Source organism: Gopherus flavomarginatus, chromosome 6, assembly GCF_025201925.1.
Source record: "Gopherus flavomarginatus isolate rGopFla2 chromosome 6, rGopFla2.mat.asm, whole genome shotgun sequence".
In the NCBI taxonomy this organism is placed as follows: Eukaryota; Metazoa; Chordata; order Testudines; family Testudinidae; genus Gopherus; species Gopherus flavomarginatus.
Window position 1 is genome coordinate 75,450,446 of NC_066622.1, and position 17,039 is coordinate 75,467,484.

The 17,039-nt window shown below is 44.6% G+C and overlaps 1 protein-coding gene across 1 annotated transcript; it reads right to left on the minus strand.

The window, feature by feature from the left end:
* Positions 1 to 215: 215 nt before the first annotated feature.
* LOC127054274 (dual specificity protein phosphatase 26-like) lies at positions 216 to 11,181 on the minus strand. Its single transcript, XM_050960354.1, has 3 exons — positions 10,837 to 11,181; positions 5,619 to 5,836; positions 216 to 3,700 (listed from the first exon to the last, which is right to left on the minus strand). Exons 1-3 carry the CDS (start codon positions 10,980 to 10,982, stop codon positions 3,489 to 3,491), a joined length of 576 nt encoding a protein of 191 aa, XP_050816311.1. The 5' UTR covers positions 10,983 to 11,181; the 3' UTR covers positions 216 to 3,488.
* Between the last annotated feature and the right edge of the window lie 5,858 nt (positions 11,182 to 17,039).

Sequence of the window (17,039 nt, forward strand, 5' to 3'; positions counted from 1 at the left end):
TTGCCAGACCACGAGTCTAAAGATCTTACCCTGGCTTCCACCACCAGTCTGGTTACTTTTTGCAGGGTGACCCCAACTGCCTTTCTGGTCTCGAGTCTCACCAAAGCCGTCTACGCCAAGTTAACTACCAGATACTCCGACTTTTTCCCTCTGGTTCATCACCCCCGAAGGCATGAAACGAGCCCCAGAGTGATCAGTCTGCACAGGCCCACACAAAAGGTTTATTTAAGAAAAATATCACAGATTCAAAGCTGAAGTTGGAAAGAAAAGCAAACACATATAAGTTACACAGAAAATAAACATAAATACACAATTTCAGGCTTTATGCCTCTACATTAGACAAATCCCCTTTTCCAATATGCTACCTATTGCCTCTGAAGAGTTTCCTGGCATGCCACTGGTCTTAGAGGGAATTTCATGGATAGCTTCCTGCACCTCAGTTTCTGGATAAAAACTTCAGATAAAGTTTAAGGGCTTCCACTCCCTTCCCCAGCCTCCCTGCCTTTTCCCCTTCCTCTCCTGGCATGGTGACTCATGGTTATTTAGGGTGGGGAAATTCTAGCCAAGATGTCTCTGTGTTTTCCTATTAACTCTAACGGCCCACCATTGTCTGCTCCTAGATTGTACAATGCTAGGTGCTTGGAGCTAGTCTTGTCTGTTTGGGGAGGCAGCCCCTCCCTGCCTGCCTGCTCACTCCCTGTTGTGAGGTGGAGCTGAATGTTGCAGCACAGATTATGATCACCATTTCATATCTACACAAATACATAAATTCATAACCACAGTCCATATAGCTCATAATGACCAAGTTTTGAATGTTACAAGCTTTGGTAAAAGACCTTACTTGAAATATTTTTATACACTGTAACACTGTGTGATTCAATTGCTTGCTCTTTTGGGTTCTGCTCTCCCCTTAGGGTGTCGGGACCCTGACTGTCAGAATGATGTATTTTTGTGGTGCCTCTGAGCCAAGACAATTCTACAAAATATGGGATCACAACACAAAAATGGTCAAGGAAGTTGAGATGTGGCGGTAAAAGGGCTGGGATCAATGAAAGGTCTGAGGATTATAATTTGTTTACATAGAACCATCGGTGTGTCTGGTGCTTTATAGATGAAAACAAGAAGAAATCTCTGTCTTAAGGGGCTTATGTCTTATGAGATAGAACAGCTGATAGTGACAAGGAGGGTTTGGGGAGCAAAAGGGTTGGGGCCAGGGAGAACACTCCTTGGAAGATATAGACTCCCAAAGGCAGCAACCAGTGCTTGTTTTTTTGGTGTTTGTTTTTTAACATAATGACATGTAAAGCTATTTTTATTATAGAGAGGAGGCTACTGACTGGGAAGGACAGCTGCATGGAGTGAGATTGGCTGGGGAGCAGTTGGCATCTGGGCAATAGTGTCATTGCTGGTGAATCTGTAGTTGGTTTGCATGGCTGTCATGGCTTGCAGTGGATGGGAAGTATAATCCTTCTGAAAGCCTAGATGTGTAACTGACTTATCAATTCACTTCAGTTTCATGTGAATTAAAGCAGGAGTTTGAAAACTGATTACAGGGCAGAGAGGAAAGCAGGTTTTGCTGTACGCAGCTTTCAGGTCGTTCTTCAAAGAAGCATTGATAAATGTCAGGAGCCAGTAACCCCCAGATCTCTGTTTTAAACATTGTTTTCTGCATCTGAGAAATTCTCCTGCAATAACCAGATGTATTTGCAGCAAGGCTGACACTGCCCTGATCCTCATCAAATGAGAATAGAGGCCCTTTCACCTGTTTTTTTTTAAAGAAACCTGATATTTGCTGAATGGAAAAAAAAAAAGTCACTCAGATAAAACTGTCAAAAGCAAAGCTTTCCAAACCACAGTATAACTGTATAAACGTTCCAAATAAATGAAGTTTCTGCATTAAAGTGACACTATATATTTTTCATAGCGTGCCTAGCAACTGTACTTAGTTGCTCTGTGAGGGTATTAAAACACACACAATGCAGAATTACACAAGAATTCTTTGAAAAACAAGAACACTCTTCGTAACCAAATATATCCAACAAACCAAGAACCAGACACAGGGCTAGAGCAGTTGCACAATGCAGACTGCAGCAATCTCCGGATTTGATGGACAGTCAGAAGGTGTGAGCTCCAGGCTATATGTGGGCCAACCCAGCCTCTTCCAGGGAAAAGTCCACAAGAGAAGAGAGAAAATTCCCTAAGGTTTCCTGTCAGTTGTGCCTAATAGAATGTGGGGGAGTCATCCCAACCTCATAGATCCTAGTGATTCATGGGAAAGAGACTCCCTTCCGCCTCTGCATCCTTGTGTGGTTTTCTGTGACGTCACAGCACTGGTACTGGCAGGGTCTCCCTGCAGCTGCTGAGCAGCAGGCACAGAAAGGAGACAGTGAAAGTGAATACAATTTAATGCAGAAATTTGGGCAGGCTGCTGTGGATGGTACCAAGGAGCATGTGGCCACTCCCCAGCTCCACCCCTAAAGCTCCATGAAATCACAGTGAAGGGGTTTCTATAAGGTGTTGGAGCAGTGCCAAAGGAGAAACAGCCAGCAAAAGAACTACCCATGGAAATACCCCCAGGTGAGTACATGGAGGTTGTTCCAGGCCCATGTTAACTAGGGATGAGTCAGGTTGTTTGACATTTCAAATCCACGAGAAGCCTGTGAGTTTGCAAGTTTTGGTTCAAATGTGAATGTGATGAGGTTTGCTTTCAACTACGGAGAGGCTGGAAAAGGAGTGGAAAATGGGGGAGAGGAAAAATATCCCTAAGGGAAAATGGAACAGACAATGAACAGAGTACCAAGAAAAATACAGAAGAAAGGGGAGGAGCGAGTCTCTGATTTGTAAAAGATGTAAGTACAGTGCACTTGTAACTTGCAAGGCGTCCACTCAGGCCAGCCTAGCATTTGATAGATTTTTCTGTCCTTAATAGAGAAAAATGCTGTCATGTACAGAGAAATTCATTCCCCGTTTCCTTCTTGAATTGACTCTCCCTTGCGGGAGCAGGGGTGGGAAATGGGGAAGCCATGGATTTAACCATCTAATATCAGCTAAAGCAAACTGCACCTGATCAAGAGTTAGGGTTGTTGCAGGGTTCTCTTCAGCCAGTATTACTGTGAAATATGGGATCAATCCCAGAAGGGCAGCATATACAAATGGAGACTCAACAGGTGACAGTTAGTTCACTGCTTCTTCTTGGAGACAGGTCCAAACCACAAATTTGGATTTGGATTTTGACCTTCCAAAAGATCAGGATTATTCAGATCAAGGTTAGGGTTAAGCCAGTTTGAGACAGAGAGAGAGAGGAGACAAATGTGAAATTCAGAGCCAGATCCAAGTTCAGATTATGAGATTCCCCCATCACAAAATGAGGGACAGGGGTAGGCTTTGGTACTAGAATTTTGGTTCAGATTCATTTAATCTTTTTACTTCCTTTAACACTTTGGGGCACTTCATATTTTATAGTCACTATTGATCTTCCCCCACCTCCATTATAAGAGCTCACACAGGTTTGTCCTGTCTTGCAATTCAACATCTAGGTCGTGTAGCTGTTTCAGGAACCCTCGGTTTGGTGAAATGGCTCGGTGCTGGATGACACATTGGACAGCATCGGTCAGTGAGAAGTGATGGTAGATCATAAGGTAAGCCAGCACCAAGGTGGCGGATCTGCTTTTACCAACAACGCAGTGAACTAAGATCTTTCCTGAAAAAGAGAAACAAATATGAATTGTGCTGCTCCAGTTTGCTCAGAAGTGTCACTATGGGTCTTGGGCCGCTCAGCATGTTGATAATGGATTGCCCTAGTTTTCACCTCTTGGACACTGCTTTGAATACATCCTGGGTCAATGACCAAAAACCATTCTAATGTGATAGTTATTCAACCTCCAGTATATGAAATAGGTCGGGGGTCTCGGGCAAGTTAATTCTGGACTACTCTTACTAAATAGAAGGGGTGAGACTTTAGAGTCCACAAGATATTATGTATCTCTGAGGTAAATTCCCTCCTGATTAACATCATCTTCTACGGAGTATGGCCCCTGAGGCAGAAAATCCTCTCAGAGGACAGGGGAGGCAGTGCCGGCAGAAAGTAGCCCCAACCTACCTTCCCTTAACGGGCTTAAAAGGAGCTATCATGGCCCAAAACTAAGCTTGTGGTGGTTGGAGAATTGGGTGTGTCTAGGGTTGCTGGGAGGTGTTTATTCAGCACATCCCTACTGAAGCCTCTGTCAGAATCTACAACTGCCTTCCCTGGTGGATCCTTTTGAGGGAGGGTACGGGGTGTGTAGGGGGTAGGGGGCAGACAACACTGCCTGCTTTCTTCTTTGAGATGAATCTGGTCTGAAGTGCAGCCCACCGTTGACTCTTGGAGGTGCAGTTGATGCTAACTGAGGTGACTCTAGCCCTCTAAATAGTACAGTGATCCATTCCATAAGTGAACAGTAATTACTGGTCATGTTGGTTTGTGTCCTGATGGATTTGTAACAGGAGGAAACAGCATGACCCTGGACCTTGTCAATGGCTCGTTAACACATCTCTCTGTGATAGCTAGTATCACAACATCACCTTATTGCAACATCTGCTCTTGCCTGTTTTGTAGCCAGAGACGGAGTGATTCATGTGCATTTGCTTTCTGATGAATCAATGCAGAACACTGGTGCCATCATATCCCAGCTGCTATATATTAACCGCTTTCTAAACTACATCATCCTCCATAGGCCTTTTTCCTTCTGTTCAAAAAAAGGGAAGCTGGCCTAGTGATTACAAGGGGGCCCATGTGGAGCCTGGATGCCTAGCTTTGCCATTGACTTGTTCTGTGACTTTGTGTGTACTATTTAACCTCTTGGTGTCCCATTTTCCTCCCATCTCTAAAGGGAGACAGCCCATCATGACCCTGCTCGCCCAGATGAAAGGATCTGCGGGTCTGTAGTAGGCCAGTTCCTGGCTGGGACCAGAGGGATGAAGAAAGGTGCGCCCTTCTGGCCACAGGAGGTTGAGGGATAACCAGAGATTTTGGTTCTGGCTGCATTGAGCATAGCTGGGTTTCCAGGGGAGAGAGGACATGAGAACCTTAACCCTGAGCTAAGAATGAAGCTCAAGGATACAGTTAGGAAGAGGCCCAGGGAACAAGTTGCAATTAATTGGCTTGGGCAATACGTGGTGGCTCCTTACTGGGTTCCTGGGCTGGAAACCCAGAGTAATGAGCAGGCCTGGGTTCCCCTACTGGCTACAGGTAAAGTGATGTAAACCCCAAGAAAGGGATGGAGTTTATCTGGGAGCCTGAACAAAGGGCTGAATTTAAAGGGCCCAGAGCCAGGGCTGAAGACCCTAGTGAGGACAAAATAGCCCATTTATTTATTGGACTCTTTAATACCCTGGAAGGGGTTCATTCAGACTTTATGACTTGGCCAGAGGGCCAAGCCATTGAAGACACAGCAAGGCTGGCCTGCGGGGGCCAAGAAAAGGACTGTGATACCACACTCTGCCACTTGGAAGCGCTCCAGAAGTGAGTGCGCTGTGGGAGTGTGTCTTCCAGTGGTGTTGGGTAATGTTTGTATGGCAGCTGATGATCCTGGGATAAAAGGACTACATAAGCACAGAGTATTATCAAGAGAGGTACTTACCATTCAGAGCACTCAGTGCTTTATTAATGTACTCTGAGGCAGGGTAGAAGTGCTCACGCAGGTTAAAATCAGTTGAATCTTCTGCAGCTATTCCACAATAATGGATTTCTTGGCCATAGAAGGCTTGATCTCCTTTACTTTCCCATGTGGAATGTGCAGCATTCAGTACATGGGTGATGCCAAGTTTCCTCAGTTCTTCCTTGTCATGTGCAATCAAGCTACCGAGAATTAGGTATAAAAGGTCACAAGGAAAAGTATTAAATGAAAGAGTTTGATGTGGTCAAATCCCTGATGCCTCTTATTGAGACTGAATGTCACTGAACAGTTCAGGGTCTGTTACACTTGGAGATCTGTTTGCATGGCACAACACCAAGCATGAGACAGAAAATTGTGATTTCTAATCTGATGATCACATAGGAGCTGCACATAGAAAATATGCAATTGTATGTAAATATGGAAAGAGATTTCATGTCTACGAAAATAACCTCCTCTCTCTCTATCTGTGTAAGTTCCTATGAGTTTTAATGAGAATTAAAAGCCCAGTCCTGAGAGATGCAAAGCTGCCTTCATTCCCACTGAAGTCAAGGGGTTTTGTTGGCCCTGAGTGCTTGACAAGGAGGTTCACTTCACAAATGGGTTCAGCATCTCCCATTTTGAAAGGACATAGTCAAGCTTTTAGTTTAGTCTGCAGCCATTTTGCCTCGATCTGTAATAATTTCCGAACGCATTTTTGCAGGACTAGGGGTGTTAGCCCACAGAACCTGGCTAAATTCCAATGGTTAATTACATTCTGCCTGCTTAAAATTCAGCAGCTAGATTCATTTGTGGATGGCATTCTTCATGTTTTGCCCTGAACTGTTGTGCAGCATTCCTTTGCACTGTTCAAGGCCTTCAGCCTTCCACCCCAAAGGGCTCTGCATTTCACTATGGGTGATGCATGTACATCAATGTAACAGTCAGTTTGTTGAGCATTTAGGAGCCTTTGTGATGAACAGCAGCATATAGCAGGCAGCCATTAGTATTCTGCTTTTAAGGAGAGAGGTTCAGGTTGTTTGCACAGTATAAGTTAAGAAATTTGGAGGCTAGCTTTAAAGATGAAAAAAGCTTTATTAGCAAAATATAGTCTTAACTCTAGATTGTTCTTTCATTTCCACTTGCCAAGCAGCCTCCTGAGTGATTATACAGGTCTAATTCCCAGGAAACAGGCCATCAAAACTGTAAATCTATGATAGCGCTACGGACTACTGTACCGTATGGCACAGTTCAGATGCTAATTAATCTCCACTGACATAGCCTTGCTCAGAAAGGGCCTGATCCAAAGCCTATTGAACTCAATGGAAAGACTTGGCCTCTAACTTCAAAGCCCTCTATTTCTTTCTCTTTCCCTCCTAAGAAGGTGCTTACTCCAGAGAATAGTTGATGCTTGTGCAAATGGTCCCATTGATTTCAATAGAGGGGAAAAATCCTGTCTGCAGTTCTTGATAAATTCAGTTAAACTCTGTAGTTTTGCTTTTTACTAATTTCAATTTTTAAATAACTCTGTGCTCTTCTTCGATGTTCAAGATCTGCTGCCTTGTTCCGCTGCTCAGACCTTTCTGCTGTTGGATCTTTGCCGAGCATACACAGACATTGTTCTCAACTGTGAATGGAAACTAAGGATTTTTTTAAAATGCTCTTGAAAGAATATAGATTTCCACTGATGTTATTAAACCCTTCAACAAAATAAATGCATTTTAAAATAAAAATGCAATGAAGATGGCCACCAATTATGGCATGTCACCAGCATGACAAGGCCTCCATTATACCATTGCAGGATCACTGGCCTCAAAACCAACAGGTCTGGAAAGCAGATCAGAACTCATGATTTGCACTTGCAGAATTTGAAACGTAAAGTATTGTTTCAATTTTTAAAACATATGGTCTTGTTTCCCCAGCACATGCTTGCTCATTATTTTATGCTCTATTTGTTTATTGCTAAGACTTCCAGTTTTCAGAATATAATCACAGGGAAATGTGGCTAAAGAATCACTAGTAGCTCCTTCCTTCTCTTATGGTAATTATCATGATTATTATGTCCAAATATTTAAGCCTGTTGATGGTGCTGGGAGACCTGTTTGATATAAAAACAGGGTTCTAGACTTGCACAGTTGGCAAAATTAATGTTTCTTTATGCATCAGAAAGAAGCAAATACAGGGTGAAATCCTAGCCACCTTGCACAAAATTCATGTCAGAGGGCTTTGTGCAGGTGACTTCTGTAGAGCTGGGAAGAAATCCTTCTCTCCCAGTTGTACAGCCCCTAATGACACTTCTCTATTACAATTCCAGATCAGGAAGCCCTCTGAGCATGGAATGTTTATCAACCCCAGTGGGACTTCTGCATGCAAAGGGCTTTCTGGTTAGGGCCTAATTTATCCAGCTTTGAAATTTAAATGCCTTGATCTAGCAAATATTAAGCATGGGAATAGGCCACTGGGACTAAGCATGAAAGGAACATACTTAAATACTTCCTAAGCAGTAAACATTTACGTTATCTTTTCTGGATTTCTGCGGCCAACAGTGCAGATTGTATAGTTGATTATTTTAAAGTTATAATGCAGAGAAGTCGGTGTGTGTATTTAAATAAGATAAGAAATTTTGCAGTTAGGGAAGAGTTGAGAAGCAGCATAGAAAGTGTTAGGAAGGTTAGAGTCTTCTGGGGGAGCTGTAGGAAAGGGTTAAATTGGGCGTATAAGAAAAATTTCATCTATCTTGAGGCCTTGATTCAGTAAAGCACATGTATAACTTTAAGCACATTCTTACATCTTATTGACTTCAATTGTATTTAAGAACATACCTAAAGTTAAGCATGTGCTTAAGTGCTCTGCTGAGTCAAGGTCTAAGAATGGGATAGCTACCACAGCTCCAAAATAGAGCAAAAATATCCCCAAAATAACTTTGTAACAGGCGCTTGTAGGTCCAGGTGGCCTAATGATTGGTGTGCCCAACTTCCAACCCTTTGTTTCCTTGATCAAGGTGCCTCAGTCTTTCAGCCAGTTGGGGGTAGGGGTCCCAGACCCTTCCACTCCATCAGGTCCCATCCCAGGGCCCTGTGTGAGTTGACTCCTGAACAGGGGGCATTCCAAGGAGGGAGTCTAAATCCACAGTCCTGCGCTACTTCAGGGTTTCCAGGTGTCTGGTTTTTGACTGGAATGCCTAGTCAAAAAGGGACCCTGGTATCTCCTGTCAGCACTGCCGACTGGGCTGTTAAAAGTTCGATCAGCGGTGCTGCGGGTCTAAGGCAGGCTAGTCCCTACGTGTTCTGGCACTGCGTTGCACCCCGGAAGCAGTCAGCAGGTCCGGTTCCTAGCCGGGGAGAGGGGGGGCACGGGGCTCCTTGCACTACCCCCACCCCAAGTACTGGCTCCAAACTGCCTTTGGCTGTGAACCATGGCCAATGGGAGCTGGTGGGGTCTTGCGTCTGGGCAAGAGCAGCACGTGGAGCCTCCTGGCCCCCATGCCTAGGAGCCGGACCTACTGCTGGCTGCTTCTGGGATGCAGTGTGGAGCCAGGACAGGCAGGTAGCCTGCCTTAGCTCCACTGCATTGCTGACCAGGAGCAGTCTGAGGTAAGCCCATGCGCCAGCCCTGAGAACCCCAAACCTGGAGCCCCTTCCTGCATTCCAAACCCCTCATCCCCAGCCCCACCCCAGAGCCTGCACCTCCAGCTAGAGCCCTCACCCCCCTGCACCCCAACCCTCTGCCCCAGCCCTGCACCCCTCAAACCCAGAGCCCCCTCCTGCACCCCAAACCCCTCATCTCCATCCCAGAGCCCCTACCCCTTCCTGCACCCCAATCCCCTGCCTCAACCTGCAGCCCCCTCTTGCACTCCAAATCCCTCATCCCTGGCCCCAGTGCAGAGCCCACACCCCCAGCCCAGAGCCCATATCCCCTCCCACACCCCAACCCCCTGCCTCAACCCACAGCCCCCTCCCACATTCTGAATCCCTCGGCCCCACCCTTCAGCTTGGAGCCCCTTCCTGGACCCCAAATCCCTCATCCCCAGAGCCCACACCCTGAACCCCTCATTTCTGGCCCCACCCCCAGAGCCCTCACTCACTCCTGGACCTCAACTCCCTGCCCCAGCCCAGTGAAAGTGAGTGAGGATGAGGGACAGCGAGCCACTGAGGGAGAGGGAATGTAGTGAGCCGGACCTTGGGGAAGGGGTGAGGCTAGGGTGTTCGGTTTTGTGCGACTGGAAATTTGGCAATCCTAGGCTACTTCCTACCAGTGTTCCTTCAGTTGGGACATGGCCCGTATAGTCCAATTTGTTGGGGTGGCTTGCCTCCCTTGTGGATCTTGGGCCACATCCTTCCATGATCACAGGCTCCTTCAGGTGGGCCGGCTGTAAGTTTGGTGAAACCAAACCCCACAATGTCTCTGGTGTGCAGTCACCCAGTTACTGAAGGCACGTAGCTCTTCTCTGCAATCTCCCTTTGCTAGGGGACAGAACATGCTCCATAGTGGCTGACTTGGCCTGCAGGCTAGTGATCCTTCCTTTTAGGTCGGACTGTAGCTAGCTCCTGCCTCTTTACCAGTCAGCCCTGAATTGAGCCAGGTTCTCTCCTTTTCTACCCGCCCCAGGTCTCGCATTGCCGGCAGGCTTAGCTGGGCCCAAAGGCTATCCTTAATCCCTGCCATGCTGGCAGGCAGTTTCTCTTCTTCATCACAAACTTATTAACCAAAAGTAATGGGTCTGGTTTGATTAAAATATGGTTATATTTGTGAGCAAAAAAAATCCAGCTGAAGATCAGTTTGCTCTAAAAACAAATTTTAGAGTGTTAAATTTTTTTAATGTGAAAATATCCATTTCATGGAAATCTGTTGAAAAACAAAACATGTCTCATGAAATGAGAAATATTCTATACCAATTTTAGAGAGCTCTGTGTCTCAGTTGTCTGCACAATTTGAGACTGTACTGTTTGGAGCATTTGTAAAATCCATTAAAAATAATTGTAATAATTAAATATAAAATAATAAGGAAAAATATTGCATGTGGGAATTCTTTTCTAACTGTGTTATTTGGTATGGTAAGTACTTTCTTTAGTGTGTAATGCACACTCCAGTTCTAATCTAAAAGTCAATTTAAAAATACTAGTTGTTTTACAGATATCACCAAGTAAAACAGTGACAGCTTACATTGACAATCATAAAGAATGGCTCGGTGTCAAATAACACTTACATATCACCTATGTACAGGTTAGGCCACACTTCATTCACATGATTTAATTCCATCCTGCAGCTGTCCAAAACATGCTCCAGCTCTTTGACAGGAGTGGCAGATGGGAAACGCTGATGGTTTGGAAGGTTCTGACCGTCTTCAGACATTGACCCTTTGGTTATGTATTGATTTAGCTTATCTGAGACCTGGTCACACACGGTTGCTGAGGAATTGATAGTGGAGCTCCTGTTGAACTGTGCTTTCTTTGCTGACACTTGATGTTTCCAAGCAGCTGGATTTCTTTAAATATGGCAGGCCTTATTCCAGCCCCCCGATTCACTTGGCGCCATGTCAGGGCCGAAATGGAAACTTTAACTGACAACACAAAAGTATGCAATAAACAAGTGTTAATCATGTCCGAAGTAAACAATGTTACTGCAGCTCAGAGGAGCAGCCAGAGCTCTCTGCAGAAGAACTGTCATTCTACTCCAACACTGTTCTAGTATTAGTGGTAGTCAGCTAAAAACAGGGAGACCATTCATTTTAGAGAGGTCCAAAATAAACAAACTTCAGTACGTTTCCACTGGAGATTTACATGACTCTATCTAGGCTAAATACAATTAAGAAGGACTAGTCACCACTATGCTTACAAGTTTCTGCATCTTTAACAACAAAATAATAATTAACGATCACAATGAGCTTTGCTGAGACTGAAGTAACCAGAACCAAATGGAAATGTAGGAAACTCAGCGGAACGGAGAGCCCCATCACCTGTGTTTCTGACTCCATCTCTCGTGGTTGGTGAAGTTTAACAAAGCACAGCTTGCTCCCATCATAACAAATGAGATCAGCTATGCCTCCTTCCAGGAACTTCCAAAGTCCCTAAAGATCCTGAGTGTCTACTGATTCCTGAACTTAACCACTGTATACAATGGGGAAAATGTTTTGGCCAGCACAAGAGAAGCAGCCTGCTTTTCACCAGCTCTTGTCTAATGCAGGAGCCAACCTAACCTCCTTCACTGTGGAATCCTATATAGCCAGGGTCCCCATCAACAGGGCAACCATACAGGGTTTTGTGTGGGATGATGAGAATTTCCCTGTATAAGGAAAGAAAGAACAGATTGGGGCAGGGCTGAGCAGAGAACATATGAGTGGGATTGTATGACAGGATTGCTTTTGATGGTGGCAGCGGGGCTCAGCAGTCCTGGAGGTCCCTTATGGTTTAGGTCTTAAAGCTCATGCTTCAGGGTATCATCTGGTCACCTGCAGGAGTCAGGAAGGGATTTTCCACACACCCCTGATTCCCCATGTTGGATTTTTGTCTTTTGGTCTTCTTCCTCTGAAGCATCAGAGATGGCCATGGCTGGAGCTGGGACACTTTACAGGAAGGGTCAGGGCTCGGAGATGGCACCAATCATTATTTCTCTCAGGTGCTTAGCTGGCTATTTCTTGCTCATATGCTCAGGATCTGACCAATCACCATATGTGGGGTTGGGAAGGAATTTTCCCCTGGGTCAGATTGGTCTCTCCTATGTTTTGCCTGTGGCATATAATAGTTTAATCTCTGGTGGGCTGTAGAACTTTGGTCTCATTTTGGTTACTGGGTTTAGTGTATGGGTGCTGTGTGGTCTGTGATATACAAGAGCTCAGGCTAGATGATCTGGTGGGCCCTTCTGGCCTTAGACTCTGTGACTCTAAGTGTTGGGGCAGAGAGTGCCATGTGCCTAATAACGTTAGTGGAGACCTCTTAGAGTGACCAGATGTCCCGATTTTATAGAGACAGTCCCGATTTTTGGGTCTTTCTCTTATATAGGCTCCTATATAAGAGAAATACATATATATATATATATTTACGCATATGCTTAAACCCATACCCTCACCCTATATATATACCCCCTACCCCGTCCTGATTTTTCGCACTTGCGGTCTGGTCACCCTAAGCGGAGTGGAGGTTGTCAGCACCTCATAGGATTGGGCCTTGTGTATAAAATTATCAGAAGTGCCTAAGGGTCACATTTTTAGATACATTTAGGCACCTACTGAGATTTTCAAAAGCACCTGGGCACCTAACTCCCACTGACATCAATGGAAATTACGTGCTTTTGAAAACCTCACTAGGTACTGTGACAGGGTCAGGCCAGATGGATACAGGAGAGTGTTAGAAGGCAGATATATTAGTCCCAGATTAAGTAGATCCCTTTTCCCTGGGTAAGGTAACAGGGGCAGTTCCAGAACAAGCAGGAACTTGCTAGAACCAATTAAGGCAGGCAGGCTAATTAGGACACCTGCAGCCAATTGAGAAGAAACTGTTAGAATCAATTAGGACAGGCTGGCTAATCAAGGCACCTGAGTTTAAAAAGGATCTCACTTCAGTTTGTAGCGTGCATGCAAGGAGCTGGGAGCAAGAGGCATTAGGAGCTGAGAGTGGGAAGGTGTATTGCTGGAGCATTGAAGAGTACAAGCATTATCAGACACCAGGAGAAAGGTCCTGTGGTGAGGATAAAGAAGGTGTTGGGAGGAGGCCATGGGGAAGTAGCCCAGGGAGTTGTAGCTGTCGCATAGCTGTTCCAGGAGGCACTCTAGACAGCTGCAGTCCACAGGACCCTGGGCTGGAACCTGGAGTAGAGGGTGGGCCCGGGTTACCCCCAAACCTCCCAATTCCTGATCAGACACAGAAGGAATTGACCTGGACTGTGGGTTCTACCAGAAGGGAAGTTCTCTGGACTGTTCCCTGACCCACATGATAAATCTCTGAGGCGAACAAATCCTCCAATAAGCACAGGACCCATCAAGATAGAGGATGAACTTTGTCACAGTACCTACATCTTTAGGTACCTAGGAACATTTTGAAAGGTATATATGGTCTTGTTCATTTGCCTGCTAATTTGCAAAATTCAGTCACTTGCAATAACAGGTCTTCCAGTTATTAGAGGGAAATGGTGAGTGTAAACTAGTAATGTACTATCACCTCCTGGCCCTTGAGTAGTCATGAATGGTAGTGAGGAAGTTTGTTTTCTTCCAGTAGGCTGCAGCAAGGTGTTTTCTCTCCTTAAAATAATATAGGTCTGATTCTGTCACCCTTACTCATGTAGATTGGTGCCTTATTCCACAAGAAGTGCCATTTCAATAAATAAAGCTACTCCCAGGGTAAGATAATACTCTGTTAGTAAGTATGGGGCCCTTTATGAGCAAAGAGTAAATGCATAAAATGCTGACTTTGCAAATAAAAAGTAATGATTTCTCACTGACCAGCTCTTCTGACAGGAGAACATCATTGTGTTATTTCTGGTATGGATGCCAGTCCAGCTCACTTCACTTTGTACCTCTCTCATCTACACTACTCAGGAAACTACTCTCCAGGACGGCAAATATTAATTTTATAACAGGAACAACTTCTGCAGCTGTGACTTCTTGGGACAGATGTTAGGGAGCACGCAAAGCATTGTTTTGACAGGGAATTCCATTAATCTCACTCATGTGAGGAATTCTGTCCATCCGAAAGCCATTAAGATACACTATTTCCCTTGCATATATTTTATAATTTTGATGCCTTCTCTTCCAAAGGCAAAAAGCCTGAATTCTATTGTAATGTGAATGAGTGATTAAATTATGATGAAGCATTGACTCATACAAATTCCCATTAATCCAAATGGAGAATTTCAAAGCAAACACATTTCTCCTCGCTCCTTTGTGATGTATAAAGGTTGGCTTAAGGCAGTTGCTGTTATTCAAAACATTTTCCACTTGTATTTTTTTTTTAAACTTTGCAATGTCCCCCCCTTCTATTCCATGGAGCTGTGATCTGCACTCGCACCCTGATTCAGCAAAGCAATTGAGCTCATGTTGAAACAAGGTATGGGTTTAAGCATATGCGTAGTGCTGAGTTGAATCAGGATCCTGGGCTTGGTCTACGCTGCCCCATAGTTCGTACTATGGGGATCTGAATAGCAGAGTGCACCAAAGTGCTGCGCTGTAACTCCTCATGTAGATGGCGAAGGTGCAAATGAAAAGTTGTCTAGTTTGCGTTAATGTAGTCCTGTTGATGAACTAGGAACCTTTTAGTTTCCACCTGCAGCATCTGCCCAGGGGAGTTACAGCATAGCACTTTGGTGCTCATTACTATTCACACCCCTGCAGCCCGAACTGTGGGGCAACTCCTTAGACTCTCCAGGAATCAAGTTTCACAAAGTTGTGGGATAGAAGAGAGGCAGCTGCTTAGTTACCACTGTTCAAGTCCCCCAAAGATTTTGCAGATCACCTGCAGCAAAGACAGGGAACTGATCAGTCCTGATATTTCAAGAGTAAAAAAAACAAGGAGAAATGTGTTTACTTAATCTGGTGGGGGAAAGTTATTATAAGGTCATTTAGTCAATAAATCATTCTGAAGTAACGAAGGACAAAAGCAGATTTAGCTTTGTATCAGAAGGTAACTGGCTAATTTCCAGATAGATTGGTGGTGCCAAATTTGAATGCCTTTATATTAAAAATGATATAGTTTATAGCTAAAAGTGTTGGGTTTTTTTTGTTTGTTTGTTAAACCAATGGTACCGAATGTTATATGGACACCCTTACTTTGATTTAAACCTGGTTTGTATCAGTTTAGCTTAACTAATGATTTAAATGAACTTACTGCCTTATTAGGCTACATTGATGTAACCAGCTTTAAATCAAATTGAGTCACAAATTGAGTCTCTTTGCTCCAGTTTAACTAAATTGATTTTAAAACTGATTTAAAGTTGAGCCAGTGAAACTTTGCACATAGACAAGGCACTAGGGTTAAGCATGGACACTTGGGCGCATGCCCAGGAACGGTCTCAAGCGGCTGGGAAGCAAGACAAGAACTTGTTTCAGCAAAGAGTCTTCTAACACGCCTTCCCTGCTACCAATTCCAGTCCTGACCCTTGGATAAAGAACCGGAGAGAGGGAGGCGGCCTGCGCTCGGGGCTCAAGCTGGAGACCAGGAAAGAACCGAAGTGAAATTGGGTGTCAAATTGTGGGGACTGTGTTCTAGCAAGTGGCGAGAGGTTCTAGCATTTGCCTGACTAGGCTGTGGTATGTTTTTGTTGGTGGAGGGGAGCAGCAGCTAAGAGGGCCCAGGAAGGGGTGGGGAGAAAGGGAAAGGGGAGATGCTAACATCAAGTATACTCATCAGTGCTTCTAGAGCAGTGTGGATTAATGGTATTTAACACAGGAGGGGGAGTTGGAAACTTCTGAGTTCTGGTTAAATTCAGCAAGTAGCTTAAACTCATGGGGTGCTCCACTCATTACTAGGCTGGAGCCTCTGCCTGGCCACCCTGTTGATTAGCTCGTGAGGTCTATGCTCCTTCCTGTTGTTGCATAACATCACTCTGTCTTTCTCTGGTCTGCAGCACCTCTCTTGCTCCAGTAACCACTCTGTCCTCTTTGTGATTTGGCATCCATTAAGCCCTTCAGAGTGAACACCCCATCACACTCACTACCTCAGTTTTTCCATCTTTAAAATGAGTGTGAGGATTAATGAGTTAATGCTTGCAAAGCATTCTGAAGATACAAAACCTACTGAAGGATGTAATTTCCTACGTCCTATTCTCTGCAAACTGTTTACACAAGTAAGGGTTTGCTGCAAGAGTCACCAGGCTGGCAATGCCCAAGTCATCACTCTGACAGCTATTTAGTTGCCTGCATGAGTTGGTAGTCTTAGGACAATTTCAGGAAGTTGGTGAGACAGAGTGGGGAAAGTTCTCACTGATGCTGTTTGCCTCAAGTGAACTATCAGCAAAACAATCAAGTACCTTGCAAGAGCAATAGTGAATGCTGAATGTTACTGAAATTTACATGAGTGTATTGGGTGGACTTCTGAGAAGCTTCCATCCTCACTGAAAGTGGGAAGCACAATGAGAAACTGTAGCCAGGGGCCCATATACATTACAGTTGTAGCCAAGTCAAGGGACGAGGTTACAACATGCTCCCAGTTTTTAATGTAGATGAGACCGCAACTGTATTGTACAAGTAAATAAAATCCTTGGGCATATCCAAGGCATTAGCACAGCTCAAGGACTGCCCAGTCCATCTAGACGACACAATGGAACCATGTTGTAACCACACTGGGGACAGATATATGACTAATTTGTGCTCCTACTGTAGATGAGGCATAAGCTAGAAAGAGCTGTGCTCTTCTTAGAGGGCCTGAGGTACCCCCCAAAAAATCACTTAAATTACTATTTATTACAATCATTAGTTTGTTT